The 24,757-nt window shown below is 40.4% G+C and overlaps 1 protein-coding gene across 2 annotated transcripts in view; it reads right to left on the reverse strand.

The window, feature by feature from the left end:
• SHROOM2 (shroom family member 2) overlaps positions 1 to 24,757 on the reverse strand; it is a 124,955-nt gene that overhangs the window by 12,670 nt on the left and 87,528 nt on the right. The window contains exons 5-8 of one of the 2 annotated variants that reach the window (XM_087758303.1): positions 22,978 to 23,081; positions 6,725 to 6,802; positions 5,039 to 5,797; positions 770 to 1,321 (exon numbers count right to left, since the gene is read on the reverse strand). In XM_087758303.1, coding sequence (XP_087614429.1) covers positions 770 to 1,321; positions 5,039 to 5,797; positions 6,725 to 6,802; positions 22,978 to 23,081 — 1,493 coding nt within the window. The remainder of the gene's footprint in view (positions 1 to 769; positions 1,322 to 5,038; positions 5,798 to 6,724; positions 6,803 to 22,977; positions 23,082 to 24,757) is intronic. The other variant, XM_087758304.1, reaches the window with a different exon arrangement.

The following is a 24,757-nucleotide window of genomic DNA, read 5'->3' on the forward strand; positions in this document are numbered from 1 at the left end:
AATACTGGTTGTGAAGAAAATTTGTGTGAACTCAGCACATGTCCACCAAAACCTAAAACTGAAGTAGAGCAGAAGACTTTTCACCATTACAATGAGTGAAATGGACCTATCTCAGCTGGAAACAAAATGTAAAGTTACATTTTACTAAGTAGTGCAAAGACCTCGGTGTCAGAGAGAGTATCCTGTCAGACTTCCAAATGTGGGATACTACAACATAAGTATTTATCTCTTTCATTATGGAATTACATGTGAACTTCTCGAGAAGGCTACAACTTAATTTGATAACTCATATCAAGAAAACAAAAGACCCACAGAGCATCAACATGGATGGAATTTAAATCTTTTCTTACTTTGTTCTCATTCACTTCCACAAAATGCCTCATGCCCACTTCAAGCTGTCTTTGTAAATCTTCATCACATAAAAAGGCTAAAATATTGTTCCTTCTCTATCCAGTTACTAGACTGGATGGTCTTGGTAAAATATCTAATCACTATGAAATAGGAGAAGTTAATTATTCCTTAAGTTCTCAGACAAATAGTTTTCAATCAGGTCTTGGGAAACTTTTCACATCGTACAACACTGTTCTTTTTCTGTTGTTAATGGTATTGTTAGCAGTATTATGTTTGACTGCTATTCTAACGGAAAAGTCTTAGAAAAGCCCCAAACCTCAACAGCAGGAAGATCCTCAACTTCAGTCCCCTAAAAAAACTGACACACTTTGGACAGCAGCTTACAAGGAACCACTGGCCTACAGAAAGTAATACTCACTTCTCCTCTGAAATTTTTGGAGAAGGGACTTTTGGCAGGAGCTTCCTGCGCTGCTGAGCTTCTTCTAGGAGGTGTTCATCTTTAGGGAATATTCCAACCATCAGATCCATTGTTGTTTTTATTTTCACATTAGGATCTAGTATGTCTGCCAGAGATTTATCTCTTCCCACAATCTCTCTGGCTAGTTCCTCTGACTTCCAGTCTTCAAAGGTCTTCTCTTTGGCCTTTACGTAGCTGACTGCTGGCGTGGCAGCACTGCTGTCCTTCAAGTTGCTCCCAGGTTCTTCAGCTGGTTGAGGGTCAGCTGGTTTGGTTCTGGCTTCTGGCTCTGGCTCTACACCTTGCCTGGTGTAAGCACAGAATCGTGAATAGGATTGCTCAGAAGTGCTGAGTGTTTTAATTTGGTCCTTTTCCAAACCACTGGGTAAAGCAGGAGGCTCCAGAGTACTGACAAGACTTTGCCGACTCTCCTTCTCTGCACTGCTCTCAGAATGAACTATCTTGATGGGAACCATTTTCACTGTAGTATTGTTGTCTATAACCCTTTCAATTCTGGAAAACAAGGAAAATTAATCTTTAGAAATGGGAGAACCTTACATCTCAATTCTTATCTGCAAATCAGAGGGGAAGCCCAAATATGAAAAAAAGTAGATAAGAGATCTAGGTAATGGAATATTCCTTGCACTGCATTTCAAACCCTAAATCTACACGTTTTCTTTTCTGCCCACACATTTTAAATAGTATTAGTTCATTTGTAAGTAATCCTAACATCAGCCTTGCACAATACTCGCGGTACAGGACTTCTGTTTGCTTCCATGAATGTGAGGGTCCAATCTCAGGAGCCAGGCCCCAGAGATTTGAGACGGTGCTGCTGCACTGCTTTTTAACCCTTTGCTGCCATGCACATGGAGGAAAACACGCCTCGAGCTCAACTTCATTGCCTCACACAGATCCAACAGTGGCCTCAGCTTTTGGCCTGACAGGGGGCTTAGCTGTCTGGGGAGTTTGTGATGCCCTCACATCAATTCCCAGCTCTTCCAGGGGAAGAAACAACAGACCAGATGGAAGCATCCTGCAGGCTAGGTCTTCGCTGAGCCTCAAGAATAACAAATAATCAGACATGGAAAACCTGGAAATCATTCGAAACTTAATTACATGATTTAAAAAAAAAAATCTGTATTTGTAAAATTTCACACAAGATACAGAAGTTTAATAAATAGATGCCACCATACTGTCCTACTTTTCTACTTAAAGGAGAAAAACCAGCCACTGAAGAGGACAACACACAATTCTGGATACTCCTTTTAAGGGAAGCTTATAGCAAAAATTCTGTACTGCATGGCACAAAGGGTCACCTTGGACATTCAGTAAGGCAAGCTATTCAAAGAGGAGGCTAACTTAGAATTTTAAATTGGACAATAACATGTTAAATAACATTACTGAAACTTCTGTACTGTATGTAACCCATATAAGAAACTGAAGTCTAGTTTGGTGGTTTTGAGTTTGCAGAAAGTTTAAAATTATTGTCATAATGTGGGTTTGGAAGCTCTACAGCAAGTAAAGGAACATTGCCTACTAGCTAAAATATCTGGTTTCATCTGGCTGGGTTGCTTGCCGCCTTTCAGATAAGTGAGCAAGACATACTATGGTTCTTTTCCTCTAAGTGTGGGTGTGTCACTTTCCTTAAAAATAAACTCTTACTTTCTTGTGCTGCACTTTTCTTTTGTAGGGAATAGCAAAATCCGTTTGACTTCACGTTTTTCAGAAGTTGTATCTTCTATTTTAAAGGTATATTTGCTTCTGAATGAATGTGCAGCCTCTCAGTAGGTATTTACTTTCCTCAAGTGCTTTGTGGACATGCTTTGGCATACTGATCGAACTTTGGGGGCAGATTTTCCAGCCCATGCTGAACCCCCCCACTCCCATTCAGCTGGGGTGTTTTCATTCAAGGCGACTGTCATTTTAAAGAGCTTGCTCCTGTGTCTGCTGCTCAGCCCCAGCTCCCGGCCTGCAGACGTGGGCTCTCCTCAGAGGCCTGCCACTGCCCCCAACCCTTTCTTTTGGTTGTTTTTAAACAAAGCCCACACCTTTTGCACTCCACCAGACTGTGAAGAGGGACACGTTTTTGAATTTGGTGGAAATACAACATGCATGCATAAGTGTGTGTACGCCAGCTGGAAGAGAAGTGAGCCGACTGCAATTCTTTACCTAAAATGCCCAGCATCTGTTTTGAGCTTCTGAACACATTCCTCTTGGCCTAGTAAAAGATTTTCCAGATACTTAAGGCATCATCAAGTCAATTGATTTCAGTCAGAGCAAAGACAGTTCAACACCAGGTGCTTCAGAAATTCTGCTTCTGCAATCACTATCCTCCCAATTTATGAAGGTTTTCCGTTTGTGGAACTGTGGCATGAAATTTTGACTTGCGGCAGCTCTGCTTGTGGCCATTACAAAGCTTTACTCCAACCACGAGCACAGTCACTCCTTGTCCTGAGCCTATGTTTACTGGAAATCTACTGATGCACTCTTTTCATCTTTATTATTGATAAACAGTTGTCTTTGGAAATAGCTGGGTTCTGCACACCAGCCATATTTCCCCACACTACCTTGTTCTACCTAAAACGCTGCAGGAAACCCTACACACTCACTCAGTTTATCCTGTTGATAAACAAGACACTCTTAAAGAAGAGTAAGGAGCTACACGCTGACATCACCAAACATCAGCTGCCCACAGCATGCAAACTGGCAAGTCCAAGAGCTCATATGCAAGGAGCCAACAGAAGTAATAAGCCAAATCTAACTAACTGCATATTAAGATAATCTACTTGGTATATTTTACTCACATGAAATAAATACCATATAGTAAATACCATATAGAAGGTTCAGAGGTACGGCCTGCATGTCTTTCCTTTTTTGTCACACCTGTTTTATTGAGTAATGTAGTTGTTAACTGAGAATAATACATTGTGCACAAACAAGAGCTGTCTGGGCTTAAGAATTTTAAATATTAACAAAAGATTTGCAGGGTGAGTATATTATCATGCAGATATGGGCATATAATTAGGCACACCTCAGTGCTAATTTCAACATTAAAGCTTAGTAAGAAGGAAGGGCAAATACAATTAGCTTTCTATGCATCCTTAGTATCTACTCATAAAGCAATACATTAAGAAAGTCAAAGCAATGCATTAAGGAAGTCATTACTGTCATCTACCTTTGCACATAGATGCTAGGGTTCACATGACATGTTGCACTTTTCACAGTAAACTATTATTACTTCATGTTAAAAACACTGCAGGATGAAATCTCATTTTTTTCCTCTGGTTACAGGAGGAAAAACATCAAGGCATGTTTAGGAAAAAAAGTGATTCACGTTTTCTATGTCATAGGGCACACTGGAAAACAGCATGATTGAGTCTGTTCAACTATTTACATTACAGTAGAGAAAAGCTATTCCAACTACTTTTGCTCAGAAAAGCAACCTCTGCATTCATTCAGCTTGGAGGTTTTATTTTCATTCTTTAACCATGAATTATAGTGCTGAAGGATTTATGAAAACTGAGATTCCTGAGCTTCCTGGAAGAGTTTGTTACCTTGTGGGAGACCAACCTTTTATGACGTTAGCAGCATATGACAGACACAGCAATCAATTTATTTCAGTCGGTTTGTCTAATTCTGAGTTCATCTAGCCCAGGAAAGGACTGACATTCTCCTGCTGAATCTTCAGCCCATCTCAACACAAACAGTGCTGCGGACCCCTCTGCAGACTACCTGGAGTGCCACGTTTCATCATAAAAGCACCATGAAAACAGTCATGATTTGGCAGCGTACCTTACTGTATATGCTTTCAAAACAGATGTTCTCACAAAGGATACAGCTTCCCTTCTCACATTTGCTTTGTCCCTACACTGATTCACATTCATATACAGACTGGGGTGGGAGAAATGATGACAGGGAATCTTCTGGTTTCACCCAGACTGAGTGTGGAAATTCCATTTGAATCCATCCCTTTCATTTTCTACTAACTACCAGCTGTAACACCTGAGCAGCATCAGTCAACTAAAGAAACTACAGACCAGCTGAAGGACTTTAATAGTACCAATTGGAATTTCATACAAGTCTTAGGTCTCTTTAGGAAATGCTGCGATGGCTCATGCTTAATGAACCTGAAGGATGTGCTTTTAGTAAAGAAAACGAACAGTCAACCATTAATAAGGTCTAACTGGGCAAAAAATGTTAACAAAATAATAAAGGAGTTACATCTAGTACCTGGCTGGGTTCTCATCCTGTACGGACACAGGAGGTTTATCAGTGAGCTTCTGTGGTGCAAACTGAGGAGAAGGGGACCTTGATGTCTCCATGCCAGGTTTTTGAAGATACCGATACTTGGAAGATAATACAGACTCAGACCTAAGGTGCGTTTTTTCTTCTAAGTGCTGACAAACATTCTCCGTGGATGAGGCTTGCTGGAGCTGCTGTGGATTAGCACTCTTCAGTTTTCCATTGAAAGATGCAGGACTCTGATAGAGAGAGGAGTGACTGGCAAATACTTCAGCAGAACTGGGGGATGAGGACGGAAAGGGCCGGCTGGGCGCTACCAGCAGAGATTCAGAAGAGGTGCCGAGCGATGGTGCAGAATTATCTGGTCGCCTGTATTTATCTCTTCTAGGCGGTGGCGGCCTCTGAGGAGCAGGTCCACGTTTCTTGTTCAGCAGCGCCGGCTCTACCCTATGGTTTTCCTCTCCTTTGCCCTGGGACAGACTGGAGTGGTTCTCGTTCAAGGTCTGTGGCTCAGAGCAGGGGATATGAGGCAGGCTGCGATCCTTGCTCTTCTCGTTCACGTTTTCCTGAGAGTATCGGTAATCGCTAGGCAATGTCCCAGACCTCCCCCGGCTCTCGTGAGGCAGAACCGTAGGCTCTTGTGCATGCAAAGGTCTGACAGATGCCTTCCACTTGTGGCCTAAATTCTGGTCCAGCTGATCCCTCTTCTCCTGTGGGTTTTCCCTCAGGGCCCCTGTGTCAGCTTGCCTAGAGAGAAGAACACATGGTTAGTGCGCTGCTGATTTATCTCCTTCGGCACGAGGCTGCTGCACCAATCCAGGAAGCTTGAATACCGAGATCACATCCAACATTTAACACCAACTCCTCCAATCTACGGTAACTGTACGGGACAAAAACATCCTCTCATGTATGGGCACACATGGTGTACCTAATCTAACGTGGTGAATCAAAGCACAATGTCAGGCTGAATTAGGGTATGGAGTGCCACAGGATGCAACACAACCTTCGGGTAACCCGAGGCGCTGCAGCGTGCACGGCATAGTTAAATGCACAGCGCACCTCCAGCGCTGATGTATCTGGTACAGCCAAACGTGCAAGTGTTGGTAGAAAATAAAACTGTCTCAAGAACAGGAATCCTAATACTAAAATTTAATTCTTTTCTTGCTTCAGTGTCAGTAACGAAGTGCGGAAAGCAAGTTTCTTCTCTATGTGCAAAATTAATACTTGAGTGCCATTTTAAATGTGAATTGAATACCATGAACTTTAATTATGAATCTGGAGGTTGAATTTTTGCATAATTGGTGAAAAATGAAATGAGTGCAAAGAAAACGTTTGCTGAAGCTAAAAAACTGGGAAAGGGAAAATGAACATAACCTGAAAAAAAGGCAGGAAAGGAAATTTAGAAAGGATAGTATTTTCCAGTCAGGCTTACTTTAAACTTGAACTTCTTTTGCCCTGTCAGCACAAATGACAAGCAATGGCCAAAAAGGCCTTATCTTAGACAGAAATATTTTGGGGTTTATTCCACTTTTACACTCTCTATTTCTCTAGCCAGGAAACAGGCTTTCACAGCTCCAGGCTTGTACTTTGCCACAAAACATGTAGTTCATTTGTGCTCACCAGATAGACAAATTGGGAGAGAAACAGAAGGCAGAAAAAAAAAAAAAAAAGTACCTCTGGAGCCCCGAGAAGAGACAGGTTTGCTCTCTGCTCAAAGAAGGCTGAAGAGACACTGTGAGTTTAGAAAAGAAGCTGCAACAGAGAAGTGAAAGGTTTCAGAGAGCTGCGAATATCATTTGTGCTACTCACAGCACTGGCCTCTGTATTTTAAAATAGTAACCCTGTAGACGTGCAGTGTGCAAGCCTTCCTTTGAGGGAACTGTGAAAGAGGCATCTTTCTCAGCCTATTTGTAAAGTAAGGTTAACTTGAATGCTCAATGCAAACAGGTTATTAGCCTTACTGTAACAGTTTTGAGAATAAGTCTATAGGCAGTTACCATCAGTGTGTATGAAAACAAAATTTCAGATAAAAGCACATAAAATAAGTAATAGGTTAAGTCCATTATAAATTCAAGAAGAAAAAAAAATTTGGAGCAATTACACACTGCATTACTATTTTAATTAAATTAAACCACCTCTTTAAGATGAAGTATTGTGGGAAGACAACTGATTAAATATGGGTTCTACTTTCACACCTGTATGATCAAATTACATTCAAAATTATTATTTTTTAGTCCTTGGATTTGTGACGTTTTAGCACTTCTGGAAAAAAGTTCTAAAAAAAAATCTGGACGTTGTCATTAAACTGGCTGATGTATGGGATTTTTAATAATTGTACTTCACACTGATTTTTACATGTCAGTAATAAAACAGCATTGTATTTCCAAGAGAGATGGCTTTTTCACTATTTAATTCCTGAACAGTTCACATACACAATCTCTCTCGTGTGAAGTGTTAAATTTTAAAATTCAATTTTAATGGGTAAATTTTCAATTTAACATGAATGAGGAGCTGAATATTGTTTAAACTCAGATGTCTTTGTATTGCTCTTAAGTAAGAGCAGTTGGTTCAGACAACTTTGAGTTGTCTGACAAATTCAGAGTCAATTCTGTTTTACAAACCGGTATTTACTGACTCCTGTTCTAACACTAGATGAAGGACAGTTTTGTTAAGTAAAACGATGTAAGGCCAGAAAGACCAACGCTACTCAGATTTGGTTACATGGCGTCTCTAGAGTCAACTGGTTTTCCCTAGTGAGTTCAATGTAAGCAGAACTGGGCCTGTAAATAGTTCCACTAATTTTAATGGAAATAGTTACCAAATGAAGACTGCAGGCCTTAAGTATGAAATACTGTGTTTAAATCAGTGTTTTTCATTGTCTAGATAACCCACGTAAAGCACAGTTTTCTCCTAGTTAACCTGTGCCAAAAAATTCTCCAGGCCTCTCTATTCATCTTCACGTACAGAAGCCATAACATAAGACGGTGTAGCAGCTGCACTTGGGTGCACAAGGATCAAGGGCACAGCACAAAATGTCGCAAAGACATAAATTACATGCACTACCTCAGCCAGTTTGCAAAGTATGCATTGAACTTCGCATGCACATCAGGAGTGGGTGTGCTGGTGGAAGCAAACAGGACAGAGTATACCACCGATCTGACACATTTACATATCCAAAGCATGTAACCAGATTTGTTTAATATTACCCTGGCTCAGAAGCAATGAATGCTTTAGTAGTCCTGTCACCTTCCAAAATAGAGTAAAAGGAAATAAAGAAATCACAGCACAGAGAAATTTAGAGATGCTACATTTGCAAACGTGGAGATAAAATTCAGAGATTACATACATGCCTTCAATACAGCTTCCACAAAATTAATCGAACATTTTGCAGTGCCACAGAAAATGGGTCTGAGGAATGGTGGCTACATTCAACACTGAGGCTAGTTTGCATTCGGTGTGAGTGGGTCCTCATGCAAAACATGCTTATCACATTATTTTGGAGAGATTTGAGCTTACTGTTCAGAAAGGAGGAAAAGAAAGCAAGCTTCAAGCCCCAGGAGAACACAGTGGCAAGAACCTGCAAAGGTGTTACATTATTAACAATACCAAGAAGTCCACTAAGCTACTTTAAATCTGTCGGTGCTTCATGTAACAATATGCCCAGAATACAGCTGTTTTGGAGATGAGGCCCATAGGATTATAAAAGGATAACGTACCACTGAAAGGAACTTACAATTTACAGCCAAACATCACGAAGTGAGAGAGAGAGAACAGTTTTAAATCATCTGGAAACATGACAATTGACTTAATTGCCACTTTCATTCTAGATAACAAACCAGTCATCATCAGAAACGTTAAACTCTAGGTTATCTTCAAACCCAAAGTTCCCCCATCCCCACGATACGACGACACAACTATTCCAGTGCGACAGCTTTCCTGATGCAACGGAATCGGGGAAGCTCACACCACCTTCCCCATCCCGGGCACGCGATGACATTACAGCTCTGACTGTCAGACGACGTACGCTGCTCACTTAACCTGAACTGCAAGGGAAGGGTAATCAACAGACTTACGCTGTTGATACAAACTGGTATTCAGAAAGGGTGAGTCTGTTACAGGAGGCTAACATGAGCCTTTTCTGCTGTACCTGCTTTTGGTATTTAAGGATATATAAAGGGAATTAAGTATAGGAGCCTTCATGTCTAAATGGTGGGGGGCAGAAACCCAAAATATGCCTCTAACTGAAAAAAGAAGGAATTGCTTCATTACAAAAACCAGTCCTCCACGTTTTTAAGAAGCTCTCAATTAGGAGAGGGCGCAGCTCTCCCAGAGGAGGTCTGTGTGGAGAGACAAGAGGCTGCCCACGCGTCAGCCAGGTGAGCTCGGGAGGAGCTCTGCTCTGTGGCTTGCACCTTCCACATAATGGCCACAGCCACCAAACACACCACCGCTTACCACCGTGGGGGTGGAAATGTGTATCTCCGTAACGGCAAAAAGTCTTTTCTACCCAGATGGACAAGCACGTCTCTCTCTTTCCTTCTGGCTCCGTTAGCTTGGGGCATACATGCTCATGACTGAAATGTAAAGGCCAAGTAAATGCTAAGCCAGAGAAATCAACCAAGCCTCCTCCCCAGTCCAGACACCCTAGGCCCCCAGCAATAACACAACAGGCTATTCTAAAACCAGAGACAGGTAATAGTAGCATAAGCTATTACAGGTAAGTTAAACCATGGAGAGATACATATACACATACACACACACACACACATTAATAGGAGCCTGCCAGTGGAGTCAGTGAGCAATTACCAAAATGAATCATTATATATAGATGCCTATCAGAAGGATAACATTTTTGGTTGCCACAAAAAAAACAACCCCAAACCACTTCCTTCATTTGCCCCAGGATTTGACTAAAACTGGACATAGAGGTAGACTGATCTGATTGAATGTCGTATCTCAATAAATGAAAGTCACTTCGATCAACTCAATGTATCTGATTTTTATCTGTCTGATTTTTATCTATCTGATTTACAGTTTCTTGACAATGCTTCAGGCCAAGCCAAACAGTGCCACAAGACACTCCAACTTTAAAATCCCAGACTAGATAAGCTTTGCAAAAATGCATTAGCCAACATTTGAAAAATGCATTGTTTGTTAAACACCTGACCTCTGTGCAAAAAATTCACCATAAAACATAAGCACTGCTATGTAAGCAATAACGTGTCCTACACTAATTTATGGACAAAAGAGAGCAAATGGAGTGGCTGTTTCTGATTTAGCTTAAATTCCTTCTCAAACACTACAAGCTACACTGGAAAAAGGCCTTCATACCTGAGTAAAACTCCTCTGTAAGAGTCCTCACCCTACAACAGCACCAACCCCCTCATAATCAAGGTGACAGTTTTGCAGTCCCTTTAATCTGATCTAAATGCAGATATTTTGCCAAGAGAGGCAGTCTCCTCCTTAGTCCACTCTGATTTTGTCTTCCCACTCTCTCCATTGTATTAGCAGTAGGAATTGTACAGCCCCACAGAAAATCTGATCAAGGAACTGACCTGGCTTGAAACAGATAATTATGTGGCTTAAAGCAATTGTGAAACACAGTCTTTGCTTATGCCAAAACTCTGTTTACAGGCAGAGCACTTGCCAATATGCTACTTTTTCAGCTGTGAACTTTATGTGCTGAAACTATGTTTTCATTGTGTATTTGCCTGGCACTTGGCACAGTGGGATCCAAAAGCACTTCTGCAACAGTCTGCGAATAAAGAGTAATTTCTTCTACCCAGTATACTTTGGCTTGAGACCACAACAGGATGCTGCAAAGTTGGAACGGGATGCACAAGGTAAGATTGCTGGAAATTTAGGAAAATGTTCGAGGTCTAATATCACATTTTAATCCATATTGATACAGTCAATGCAATCTAATAGATTCAGCACACCCTAAAGTAGTCTCTACAAGCAAATCACGCGTTGGTTTCACTGACTAGGGGATCAGATTAGTCACCCAAACATAGGTGTCATACCATTTCAGAAACTTTGAAGATTCAAAGGCATCAGTTCCCCTAAAAGGTGGCAGCTGGAAGCCAAGTGGGCTATGGTGGGCTATCTCAGGTCTCACTAGACACCTGTGTTTAGCCAACTGGATCAAGCCCAAGGTCTCTGTGGATTCTAACTTGAGTCAGCACTTCACTCATCTTTCTTCTATTAATTATCTGAATCTTCATCTGAGTCCCACATGCTTTTTCTTTCAGCAGCTCCAGCACCCCAAAGGTTTTGAAATCCTCAAACTGGTTTTACTATTGCAATGCCAAGGAGACACCAACACCAGAACACTGCAATTTAGACATCCAATACAAGGGCAATTATATTACCAGTGGTCCATGTTTCTGATGAGCACTGTATCTGCCATTACTACCGAGTCAGTACAGCATGCACTATCCACCATGACACATGAAGCACATTCCAAAGATGCCAAATGAGAGCTTGGACTACAAAACTACTTAGAAGTGTTTAAAGACAAATGCATACAATAAAGGACCCCCCAGAAAACAGATGATTTAATCACCATGATGACTGTACCATAATGGTCACTCCAGAAAGAGGCATACCATGTGAGTCACTACCAAGAAGCAGACCTGTTCACTGCCTTGGTCTGAAGGGACAGATGATGGCAACTAGCATCCCAGAAGCACTGCTGAAGCAAATGGTCTTAAAACCAACACACGAGTTAAGATGAAAAGAATAATGAATGCTGAATGATGAGAGAATGCTCGCTCTCTCTCAAAAAAAAAAAAAAAAAAAAAAAAAGAGAGAGAAAGAAAGGAAAACAAAGAGATGCTCTAGTATACTTCAGAAGACAACTAAAGGTACAAAACCAGCAAGATATTTCACAAAGTATACCCCATGGCGCATCACTGTTACACTACAACCCATTTATCAGGATGCGAGTCTTGGTTTTCCAATTCTGTTTCTGAATGCCTGTTAACATTATCTGCGCCTTGATGGCAGCTATCTGTTTAGTCAGTCACACTAAATACAGCTTAGTTGTTGCACCCGATGTGATAAAGCAAAATGTCACTCTAGCTTAACAACCCTTGCATTATCACCTGGCTTTATCACAGAATGAAATATGATAACAGACACTGCTCGCCAGTCCGCCAATCCCACCAGAATCCCTCTCCCGTCTTGCCTGCATGGCAACATACACAGCAATGGGGTTTCATCTCAGGTTCTTTTTCTTTCCAAAAGCGTTACCTCTCCTCCCATGAAAATCAGAAATAAATTTAACAGACCCACTCTAATTCTGCAGTAGATAAGCAAAGATACGTTGATGGATGTAAATGTAGGCCAGTCAGTCATGGGTAACTGCACAATACATAGGCCCACAGTAAAAATCAAATCCGATTAAAATTAAATTTCTTATAACAGCATAGGGGCCTTTATGCAGAAGGGAAGAATCTTGTGGGAAAGGGCCGAGGGGAGGATGTTTTTCTTTCCTTAGTTCAGAAAATAAAAGCCCCTCCTTCATTCTGCTGCACATCAAAAATCAATGATAAAAAAATATTTTTTATGGCTGTATTCTTACTTGCTTTATCTATTGCATGCCTGTCCTAGCACACAGGGGATTGCCTGCATGGAATTAAAATGACTTCTGCTCACTTAAGTCAACCAGTTAATACGTTCTGGACTTACACACTGAATTCAATCATCAGAATATCCCAACAGTATAACAAGAGCCATCATATTACACAAATGGCAACCACTGCAGAGACAAAAGACAATACTTTCCACCACTGCTAACAAGGAAATCACAGTAATCTTAAAAAAAGCTCTAAGAAAAATGATTGTTTTGTCAATTTATTAAAAAAAAACCCCTACATTCCAGTTGCCACTCCTTTAGTTTTTTTTTTACATCTAGACTTTTTTTTCCTGATATGCTGTTGCTATTTTCTTGTTGCTATTATTATCGAAAACAGCTGCTTGCAGCTGAACAAAAATTCAGTAACAGAAGCTATAAAATGAAACACTTTGTGAATAATAGCTAGGTCACCTGGGTTTCTCAGGCAGGCACCAAAATGAACACGTATCTCATCTCTAAAGGAAAAAAAAGCCCTAAACCAGTTATTTAAATTAATTAGCATGCATATGCACACATTTAAATAGCCACCTTTTCACTCAGAGCCACACTCACCGCTTGCTTCCAATAGTCACATCCAATTCTCTTACAGTCCCAGCTAATATCTCCTGCTGCTGTGGAAAAGGTCTTCGTGCAAGCCTGCACTCACAGTAACAGGCTTGCCAGGAAAATAACAAGATGAAAAGCTCTCGCACCACCCCTAGCCGAGAGGAACCCCGAGCCTGGCACCCCGAGCCACAACAACGGCACTGCAGCCCTCAGTCCAGAAAACAAGTATTTTTGAAAGGCGCTGCCTTCTAATTCCAGTGTGCATGATGCCAACTGTGAAAACAAAAGCTGCTAAAAACAGCGCGCGTGTGCGAGCACATGCACACAGAGCATCTTAGCTGGAATTAACTCACGTTTTCCCCCTATTCTCCCAACCCATCAGTTACAGAGCAGTCGATTACGCTAAGCAAGATAAAATTCTGTACCAAGCATTGCATCGTTCCTAATTTGCTACTGTAGCTTCTGCTGATAGGGACAGAAGACACAGCCTGTACTCAAAGACCTAGAGAACAAAAGAAATACTGTATTAATTAATACTGCAAATTTCTGTTCAGAACTGACAGAAAAAGGTAATTAAGGCACACGCCTCTAGCTGTTTCTCTCATGCTTTAACACTAAAGACAAGACAATCTTACCAGGATTTACAGCTGTTTACCCATATTCACTGGATATGTGAGCTTTGCATCCTTGCAAATGTGCCAGCCAGTCTGAAAGCCTCGCAGAACTGAATCTGTCTCAACCTCTGCGTCTCATTTACTGTAACACAGAGGATTTTCAAAGCCATGCCTCACAACAGCTGGCTTGTTTTTGCCTGCTTCCTATGATTGACAAGTTCATACAAGCTCCGTCAACTTTAACCTTGATAAGTGAAGGCTTGGTCTGTATTGTATGTTACATCATCAGAAACTTCTGACCTCAGGGAAAAGATCTCAGAGACTTCAAAGCTTTTCCTTTCCCCTACCCCCACCCCCTGGATTTGGTTATTAAAAAAAAAAAAAAAAAAAAAATTAAAAGTCCTTTAATTTTTTAGGGGTTTTTCCTTTCATTTGTGAAAATAATGATCTGCATCTCAGCAACAACAGTTCTGCAAGTTTTAAATATTTAAAATGATTTTTAAAAGATCAGTGTGCTGCTAGGCTCCTTTCTGAACAATGTTCAAATAACCAAGTCTTTAATTTCAGAGGAGAGTCTTCATCAACAGCCCTCCAGCTTGAATTTTTTTGCATGCGTTTTGTGTACAGGCGCTCTCTCTTGCAGGAGATTCAGCAGGGAAAGAAGTAAATGCTTTCATGCTGCATGAGCAAATTACCACCCCCACGCTCCATCTTTAGAAACCAAAGGCATCGTGGCCTTCATCAGAGCAAAGCTCAAGCTCCTTTCACTTTTTCTACAAGAACACGTTAAAGACTTAATAGAGAAACTATGGATAAGGCTTTAATATATATTAAAAGATAATTTTAAAGATGACCACTTTAAGGGGAAACTGTTATTTAAACTGTATGCAAAATCACATACAGCGGTTAGATATTATGATACAGCACTGATATCCAGTTAATATCCTCCCCTAAAATTTTTCTATCTCCCCTAAAATCTTTATATCTCTGAAAGCTGCCTATTTGATTGCAAAATAGAGAGAGAATGACTTCAAGAAAACTCACCCGTTTACATAATACAACACAACTGGTTAACAGATTGTAGTGAGTCTGGTTGGCCCATGCAGAGCAATGGAAGTTACAGCTGTCATGTTACTTTTTAGCACAAAACTTCACTCAAATTTACTGGCATAAACAGTCTCCTGCGTGCCAGCAAATCATAATGCATGTTGCCTAAGGGCTTATACCAGAAGGTGAACATTTCACAGGCTAGCTTTTAGTACCAGAACACCATAAAGCCACTCCATATGTTAGAAATCTATGAACTGCTGCACTGGGGAGACACATCGGTCACCTATTTCCAAAGATGCTTTTCATCAAGTAACTTAGGGGAAAATCAAATCTACAATACATCAGCATATGATGCTTTTATGAGTATAACCACTGGAGACTATATCTTATATTATCTCTAATCTTCCTACTCAACTGTTATCATTAAAATAGCCACAAGAAGATAGCTGGATTTCAAGTGATGCAACGGAAACTTAGTCTTTAGATAGTTTTCATTCTAATCCTCTTCCCAGGGAAAGCAGTAAAACTAAACCGGAATGCAAAAATGGACTAATGCTAACAAAATGATCTCTGTTTCTCTCTCCACAACCTTGTTTGTGTGCCGTTCCTCTCGCCCACCCCCAATTTCAGTACCTTCAGAATCATGTCTAGGACTTCTCCCAGCTTCTCACACTTGGTAACACTCACATTTGGGGGCAGGGGAGGAAATGTTCCATACGAAGAAACTACCCTCTGACACTTCTTTTTATCAGACCATGGTGGCCTCACATACCCCTAGCTGTCACCGCATGCACAGTGGAGAGCAGATGTGCCAGCAGCAGTTAGGTGAAAGGAACTTCATTCAGTAATAAGCAGCTGGAAATAGAAAAAAGGGGGTATGTGAGGTGGGGTAGCTACCCTCAAGTTTAGAAACAAGGATTCAAAATTCACCGAACAAAGGTAGAGGGAGAAGCCACACTTTCAAGGGTGTGGGGAATGAGCAAATTGGATGGGGAAGAAACAGGGCTACGTTACTGTAACATACTGTAAACAGAGCGCAGGCTTTGGAGACAGTCCAGCACCCATTTAATGAGATCCAGCAGCTGCTGGTGAGCCAGAGCGGAGCATCACACCGACCTGCAGGACACGCACCTGACAGCCGCTGGGCTGAGCGCTGCTGGGAGAGGGAGGAATGGGAAGGCACTGGGAGGAGCCTGCAAGGTTTAGCACTCTCGTTTAGCCACAACCAATCCTAGATCCCAAAACAATCCATTTGGGATGCTCTTGAAGAACCACACATCTCTCAGCTCAAGCAGCCTGAAAGTTTTAAAATGGACAACAGGAGGAAGAAAAAGACTGCAGGTGGGACAATTTATCATGCAACTCCTGCCTTGATCCCAAGGTATGAGAAGAATCTGGTTCAAAACTTTGCTACTTGAAGAGCTACCCTGTGCCAGTGGCCATATGTATTCAGATTAATCATTCTTGAAAGATCAAGAATCCACACTGTGGTATTTAGTTTTGAAAAGGGCATTTACATACATGAGAGGAATATTTTTAAAAGGAACAAGCCAGATGGTATAATGCTAAGAGATAACATGCGACAGGAGATACAATATATGAAACTCAGAGAAAATGCATAAACACGTATCAAAAAAACCCAGAAGACCACCCTTTTTCCTCCCCTCTCTCTGTCCCCTCCAAAGGCCGGATTAAACAGTAATTAAAAGGACATCCACCAGAGAACTAAAGTCCTACCCAAATGAGGAAAATCCAGAACTATTCTAGCAAAACAGATGTATAAACACAATAAGGTAAAAAACAAAAAGAAGGGGGGAAAAAAAAAGGCTGAGGTACAAATTCTTAAAGGTGTTAGAACAAAAAAAAGGAGGAAAAAAAAAAGGCGCTTTCTCAAACACAGGTATTTGCCAGACAGATTATAGGGCCAAAAGTACAATAGTAAGAATACAAGGAGAAGAAGGCCGCAGCAGAAAATTGACACGGACTCCCCTTCACATCTCCGTGAGCAAAGAACAGCCTATGCGAGAATTACTCTCAGATGCTGTCCGCCCATTAAGTGGGTAGTGATGAGTTACCTGGGCTACATGGTAATGACCTGAAACTCCCCCAGGAAACTGCCGAAATAGCAGCTGTGATGCACAACTACCCATTCCTCTGAGACCTGGGCAACTGCTCGAGCAAGTGACACAGGCAATGTTTGGGGAGGGAAGGTGTGAGGGTGTTGAAGAGAAAGAATGAGAGAAAGAGAACAAGAGTGAAAAAAAAAAAAGATTCATTATGAATCTGGAGAACTTCAGAACCATAAACTTAACATCTAAATTAAGCAAAGAGGTACAAATTTTACGAAGAGATTCGGCAGCTGCACTAACTAGCATGTTAAAATGACAAAGAAAAGCCGTGTCTTGGATACATTACTGTTCTTAGAAAGAGTCACTACACATGGGGGCAACAGTGATCTGGATGACAGAGACTATTTGGATTTTTAGAAGATTCTTAAAAAAAGTTATTCTCACCAGAGGCTCTTAAAAATTTGACTGCCGTGGGACAAAGTCCTCACTTGCATCATCACATGATTAACAGAACTGGATACATTTAGATGATTTACAAAAGGGGTGAAAAAGAAGGTGGCAACAGTTGCTTCTGTGAGGAAATCATTCTGAGTAATAAAGACACAAGCCAAAGATTTCCTATCATTAAGCGAATGGGCCATAAAACAACAGATGAAATTCAGGTTTAATAAATGCAAAGTAACCCACAGGATAGCTTTTCCTATACCTCAGCAACATATACAATGAAGGAAAAGCTGGATTTCACAGGCTGTTCTATGAACATACAATCTCTGTACTCCGTATCAGTAAAAAAAAAAAAGTCAAGATAAAGGGAACATTATGTTACTTCATGAATTCATAGTGGACCCTAATGTCGTTGCAGTTCTCCCACTGCTCCAAAAGGAACATATTAGAATGTGAAAAGACACAGAAGAAGAAAATATGGATGGGCAAAGCCATACAACAGCTTTCACAGAAGAGACACCCCACTCACCTCCTGCAGAAGAGGTGCTTTTTCTCACAACACATCAGCACAAAAACCTACGAATGTCAAAAGTCGATGTGGGTCCAAAACCAGTTAGACACTTTTCTGAAATAAAAATTCATCAAGGGCTGTTAACCACAAATATTTAGGATTGCACCTCTTAGCTGCAGATCAGCAGGTGCTGGGCAAGGGTACTCAGCAGCACGGCTCTGTGTTTGCTCTGGTTTTGTTTTCTCTGAGCATCTGCTACTGTTCAGTCAGAGAAAGGAAACCTGCCTAGGTAGACCTTTGGCCTGCCCTAGCATGACTGTTCCTAAGAATCAACTTCTATCAACTTCCTTCATATATCAGTGATTCAAGGTTATGCCGTCTCAAAGCGTGGTATTTATTTAGCTGTTATTAGTCACATACAGCAGTACACTGGAAAGGCATAGTGGTTCATGGCAATGAAACTTGTACCAATCACAAGTATTTACAGAAATCTAAGGAAGACGAAAGGTGTCAGGGGACTCCTCATACACGAACAGGCGCTGCTGGACTCTCTCTCCTTTGTTGCCCCTATATGCATTGGAAAAGCCACAGAAGTGTTTTCCCAGTTTCAGACAACATGTAAACTTTGAAACAGCTCAAGACGGTCCCGCATCATCCATTGGTCCATATGGTACATACAACGACATCAGTGGCAAAAAAAGTGGTCTGGCGGATGCCTTAATAATCCATATCTTAATGATAAAGACATGCTAATGTAAATAGAAGGGGCTTCAGCAGCTCATGTTCTTGAAGCCTTTGTTAATAGCCAAGAGCCTGTGAGGATGCACGCTGGCTCTCCTGCACTGCCTCCAGATGATGACAAATAGCTGCATGCAACTTGCTGGAAAGGGAAAACCGCCATTTATTTTTTATTTTTAACTTCATGCAAGAAGGCATTTTCACATGTAAATTCATTATCGTTAGGAATTCAGATATCTGAGGCATTACTTCAACCAAACTGCTATGTTCTGGCTGCATGAAAAGCATGTTTTCTTCTCTCTTTAACTGAATAATTAATCTCCCTCAAAAAAGAGCACTTAAAACTTTGTAACAGTCCTTATTATACTTAAATTGATTTTAAAAAGAGAACACTTCACTTTATAAGCTCTTGAATAAAATGAACATAGAAACTGTTAGTACACTGCACATTAGATAAAAAAGTAATCATGCATATTTTATAATTTATTTCCTACAAAATACTACCTGTTAGGTCATTCTATACTTTGCAAATTGATAGGAAATATTTCTTTCCTTTAGAAGAATTTATGTGAAAAATGACAACAGCTGTAGGTGAAGTGTAGAACAGAGAACTTAGACCTCTTTTGCATAAAATATTGAAGCTTGTTAATACATGCATGAAATGTTTGCCAAAGTCATTTTTCACTGATTTGTAAGGAAGCAGTTGCCCAAGATTATACCAGTTCTTCCTCAAGAGGAAAAGGGAGGAAGGTGAAAACATTTTGCTTATATAATTGTGGTTAGAACATTAAACTTGGACATTTAGGTCAACTTAGGCATCAAGAATGACTTTTACTTTGGTTTTGTATGGTAAAAGCTGTTCCTCTGTCTTCAGGAGCTGAGATAGGAGCACCTAGTAAGGCATGAAAGGTCTAAACAAAATGTCTTACAGTGTTTAATTAGAGTTGAGTCATGCTGTGGTCCCATACTTGACATGCACGTGCTCTTGTACCTGACACCTACTAAATGTTGAAAGATTTTCTGTGACCTGTGATCTCATAAATCCTTTTTTACTTTTTGAAATTATGTCATTTTCATAGACATTGCAGAAACAAATTAATAGAGACACAAGTCAAATGTTCTTAGAAAGTAAATAAGAGCAATGGCTGTGAACATCGCTAGTTGATGCCAATCTTAAGAATTAGATCATAAAAGCACTATTCTTTTGATGCAGATTGACTTTTGTGTGTACCGTGTCATCCTGCAGGAAGCCACAGACTACAGGCCAGAGCACACATTTCCATCTTTAACATTTTGAAGGGCTATGTCGGTTTAGAAATTGTGGAGACATTATAGGGAAGTTAATTATATAACCAGCATACGTCATTTGACGAATACAGAAAGAGAGACCTGTTTAAAGAAGGACAGACTTTACATTTATAAAAAGTTAAGCTTTTGTAACTAATTTGAAATGGAAAGAGTAGCATCATTAAAGACAGAGAAGCATCAACTTTTGTTTTACAGATCATCAGACTCACATGACACTTTTAAAGCAGTCCTGAAGTTAAAAACATATTTAGAATTGCATCAAGCCTCAGTATAAAAATATTCAGCTCATGTCAGATGACTGTTTGCATGCCTGTGAGCTCATAACAAGAGCGGCTTGGTTCTTGCACGAGAGATGATAATGGCTACTATGGACTGCTGCTTACTCTTCCTATAGAAATAATACTCCAAGCTATTAAATACTGCAATTCGAAAGAACATGCTGTAGCTTTTCTGAAAAGGGAGATGAAACAACCTGAATTCATTGAAAGCACTCAGTAATCTCAGAGGGGAAAAATACAGCCCAAAGATGAAAGGAGTTCACAAATTATCTTCATCAACTTTAAATAAACCCCCAACTTTCAGGTCAGTTCAGGTTTTGCAACTGTGTGCTAAAAAACAGCACCAAAAAAAACCTACTGTAGTAAAAAGAACAAGCAGCAAAAAGCCCAAGAGAAAAAAATTGCTCATCAAGCACTTTTTTTTTTCCCTTTTTAACCATTTGCTGTTACAATACTCCAACCCTTTTTCATTCTAGATTCAGTGCATTAAAAGGACTCATATTTCTCCTGAAAATAATCAGCAAAGCTGTAACAGTAAACATTCAAAGTTTATTTAAAACCCAAATTATTAATTTTTCTCAAAACAACTCAAGGGGAGGCAGGCCAGAGGCACCCTGTAGCATTGGACAGTCTGTAACCCAGAGAAGGCACCTGTGGACTCCACAGCTGGCTCTCAGCTTGGGCCCCTGCACACCTAACCCACCCAAATGCTGGAGGGCTGCTCCTGTGTCCAGCGTGGTCACGCTGGCTTTGGAAGCACAAAGGCAACTGTAGCACACAGGCCTCAGCAGCACAAAATAAGGGCCATCAGCAATGTAATCCAAACCCAAATTTTCAAAGAAAATATTAAATATGACCACAAGGAAGACCTTAGGTTTGCTTAACATTCATGCTCTAGAATATATCACGGATTAGGTAGGTTTGCTAGCCATTTGCAGATTGCTAGCTTTTAAAAGTAGGAAACTAAATGCCTTTAGGCCAGCTCAAAAATCGTAAAATCGATTCATGTCATGATGAGTCTACTTCCTTTCGAGGACAGGAATGCCTTGTTAAAAAAAAGAGCACATGGAAATACATATTCTTTCCCATAGGACAGCCATTCATCATCATGCAGTGGTAGTTCACAACACAGGAATTAAATGCTGAAATGAGAGATTTTTATTTATTCAGTTTTTCTGAATACAGAAGACATATAAGCCCTCGCCCCCTCTGCATAACACAAGTGCTGAGGGAAAGACTGCAAACGAGACCATTTTACAAAACCTCCTGTAATGCGGTGAAATGGCCAAATACTACATCTGAAATAGTATGTCAAAATAGGCTTTGGCTTAAGAGAAAAAAAAAAAAAAAAAAGAAAAAAAAAAGAGATGGTATTGCAGCTGGTGCCCAGTCATGTGATTTTCATGGATGCCGTGATTATAAAGCAAGAATTGTGCTGCACAAACACTGCTAAAATGCTGGCGTAGGAGTATTATTCACATGCTTTTGTGACTAGGGTTCAGCACTGGTGGATGGAAATCATTTTACTTGTCCAGAGATGCTGTCTGCCTACAGAAGCACGTCTGCTCCCGGCTGATTGTGCTGCCGCCTCCCCCTCTCCCTCCCCTCCAGCCCAATCTCCCCTCCACACGCGTGCGCGCACGGGCGCACACATTCACACCCTCCTGGGCTATTCATTTTGAAATCACTACGGTAAGTACAAAGGGCTACAAAGAATTAGAAAAATAGCAGATGGTCTCTTCAGTTGGGCCATAAGCAATGCAAAATACAACCATATAAAACCACAAATAAATACTAATTTCTTACAAGCTTTTACAGTCACAACTAGAGTACGTATTTCCTACAGTTCATCATTTTCTCTCCCCTTGAGAGATTAATACCACTTATAGAACTGAGGAAAGCCCATAGAAATTACTTTTCCTGTACATGCTCTTCTGTTACAAAAACCAGAGCTATCAAACCTGGCAATAGCAGTGTGTCCACAATCTCAGCTCAGCTGCCACACGCCACTTAAGCAGCCGCAGTATCAGCGATCACCGAAATCACTGCTTACGTTACAACGGCTCCGGCAAACTGCGGGCCAGGAGGAGGGCACCCCCCTGCACGCTAGACATTTAAGGACTTGAACTGCATTGTGCATACAGTCACACATTTGAAAAAGGTCTGAAAATATTGTACAGTTTAATTAAAACATGAATTAACAGAGAAAAGCCGAGCTGATCAAATGCAAAAACAACTTTTGGTGGCTTCTGTTCATGTACTGCATTCTGTAAAGGCACAAGTAGAGAAAAGTCCAATTCACAGCACTACTGTGCTCCAGTAGCATGCTGTCTCTGCCAAGGAGAAGACTGGAAAACTCTCCTGGGAAACCTCAAGCATTCCCTCCCCTCCCCCGCCTCCCCCTGCCAAAAACCTGTAACTGATAAATATGAAAAATATCTGAATCGTTTCATGCACCCTAATAAGAATCATCTGGCTCTGAACAAACTGTAATACACTCAACACTTGACAATTTCTTCAAGCTCACCCGAGAGTCCCCATAAATTTCAGTCCCAACATTAATTCTATCATGCACATTGAAGTATGTGGGGAGGAGGAGGGAAAGAAGCGAAAAAGGCATTGCAAAAACTCTGAAATCATCCTAGCAAAACTTCCAGTTTGGGTCAGGAAAAGATCAGACCAGAGTTGCCTTAAGAAGCATCTGAAAGCCAGAAATTAAGAAATACTTACCTTACAGTGCAGTTCCTTTCACCCAGATTGGTAACTTTAGAGAAAATGCGCTCCCCATCTTCCTTTAAATCCTCTGCTTGCCTCCTTACTTCAACTGAGACTTCCTAAAAGTGGTTTATAGCACAAGTAAGACACCAAGTCATCATGTTTCAGACTCCTGAAAAATCTATGATTATGGAACCTCTTATTTGTGGGTTTGCTCTGTTTGAATATACATGAAGTCAACAGCATAGCATGTCTTAAGCTTGTTTGGTTTTAAGTGGTACAGTATGCTCTGTGACCTCTTGCGCAGCACTGCCGACCTGGCTGTGCTCAAGTTACTCCTCTACTTCGCTGATCTACAGAAGAGCTTAACATTTATATAAACTTCGCAACTTCCATTTGGCAAAGACAAAAAAAAGATGCAGAAAAGAAGTTACAGAAGCATTGCTCGCATTTTAGAAGAGGCAAGTACACACCGGCTTTTGAATCCCTGAGTGCGTACTTTAGTTTCTCAGTAAAACACACAACATCACTGTTCCAGAATTTTATTATCTCACTATCTTCAAACAACCACACCCAAAGCATAGCTTTGCATTACAAACACTGAACCTACAGGAAATTTAACTGCGCATTAGCACTGGAATAATCTGAATCATATACGCAAAAGAACGCTTTTATTTACTTCAGTCTGTTGTACGCATCTTCAATGCACTTATCACCATATTTTCCAGGTGCCTAAACAGGTGTCTGCTTTTTGCCCCAGGAAGCCTATACTGAACTTAAAGGCACTGACTAATAAACCAGAAATGCATACACGGAACAGATTATATGATGATTTTTCTGCTGGGTAGGCAATTATTTAATAATTTAGTTAATTTAATTTTCAAAATAACTTCCAGGTGAATATTTCCAGTGCTTGGAATCTCTACCCTAGTAAATTATCCGCATAGTTAAGTCTGCACATAGAGTTCAAAAGTAACTTTTGCAAAACTTAAAGACACAAAAGAACTTAAAGAAAAAGAATCCGCAGCTTTTAGAGATCAACATATTTTGTTTCTTTTTGAGCTATCCTCATTCCACTCCCTGTATATATACACACACACAGAGGTGCTGTGTGGATGTGTATATATGTATGCAATGTTTTTACCAAGAGAAAAAAAAAAAGGAAAAAATAATATACAACTGCATTGCCACAATTCTTTTCTTGCATAAGGTGAAGTTCAACACAGGTTGAACACACTATGACTCTTTATACATATCAGGCAATCTTGTAGCAGCTTGAAAAACATCTTTTAAACAGAGAACTTAAGAGACTTGGTTTCTCTGTTTACTTCCCCTGCCACCTGCCAACCATTCCCTGGCCCTGCTCAGTTAAAAATTAACTTAATATTTGATTGCAAGTTGAACAGACATTTGGCATCTCTCTAAGGAATAAATTTATACATCTTAAATCAAGCAAACTGACATAAATAAAACACTAAGCAGTTTCATTTGTTGCTGTAGTGTAGCTTCAACATTAACAGGCATATTTTTAATCTCTAAACTTTATTAGGCAGAAGTTTTGTCCTATGTAGCTTTTGCATGAAGCAAGTTTAGAAGAAAAGAGGAAATCCATGAAAAATCATTAGACCATTAACAAAATTAGACAAAAGCAGATATTATTTCCCCTTGGAACATTTTCCTGCATCATTTCAGAGAACTGAAAGCCTTAAAATGGGGAATGCAGCCACACCAATGAAGAAGTAACTCTGGGTGAAGACTGCTTTGATCCTCCTATACCTCTACTGTAAAAAAGAGG

Source organism: Nipponia nippon, unplaced genomic scaffold (assembly GCF_047370975.1).
Source record: "Nipponia nippon isolate SJK-2023a ecotype South Korea unplaced genomic scaffold, ASM4737097v1 scaffold_2, whole genome shotgun sequence".
In the NCBI taxonomy this organism is placed as follows: Eukaryota; Metazoa; Chordata; class Aves; order Pelecaniformes; family Threskiornithidae; genus Nipponia; species Nipponia nippon.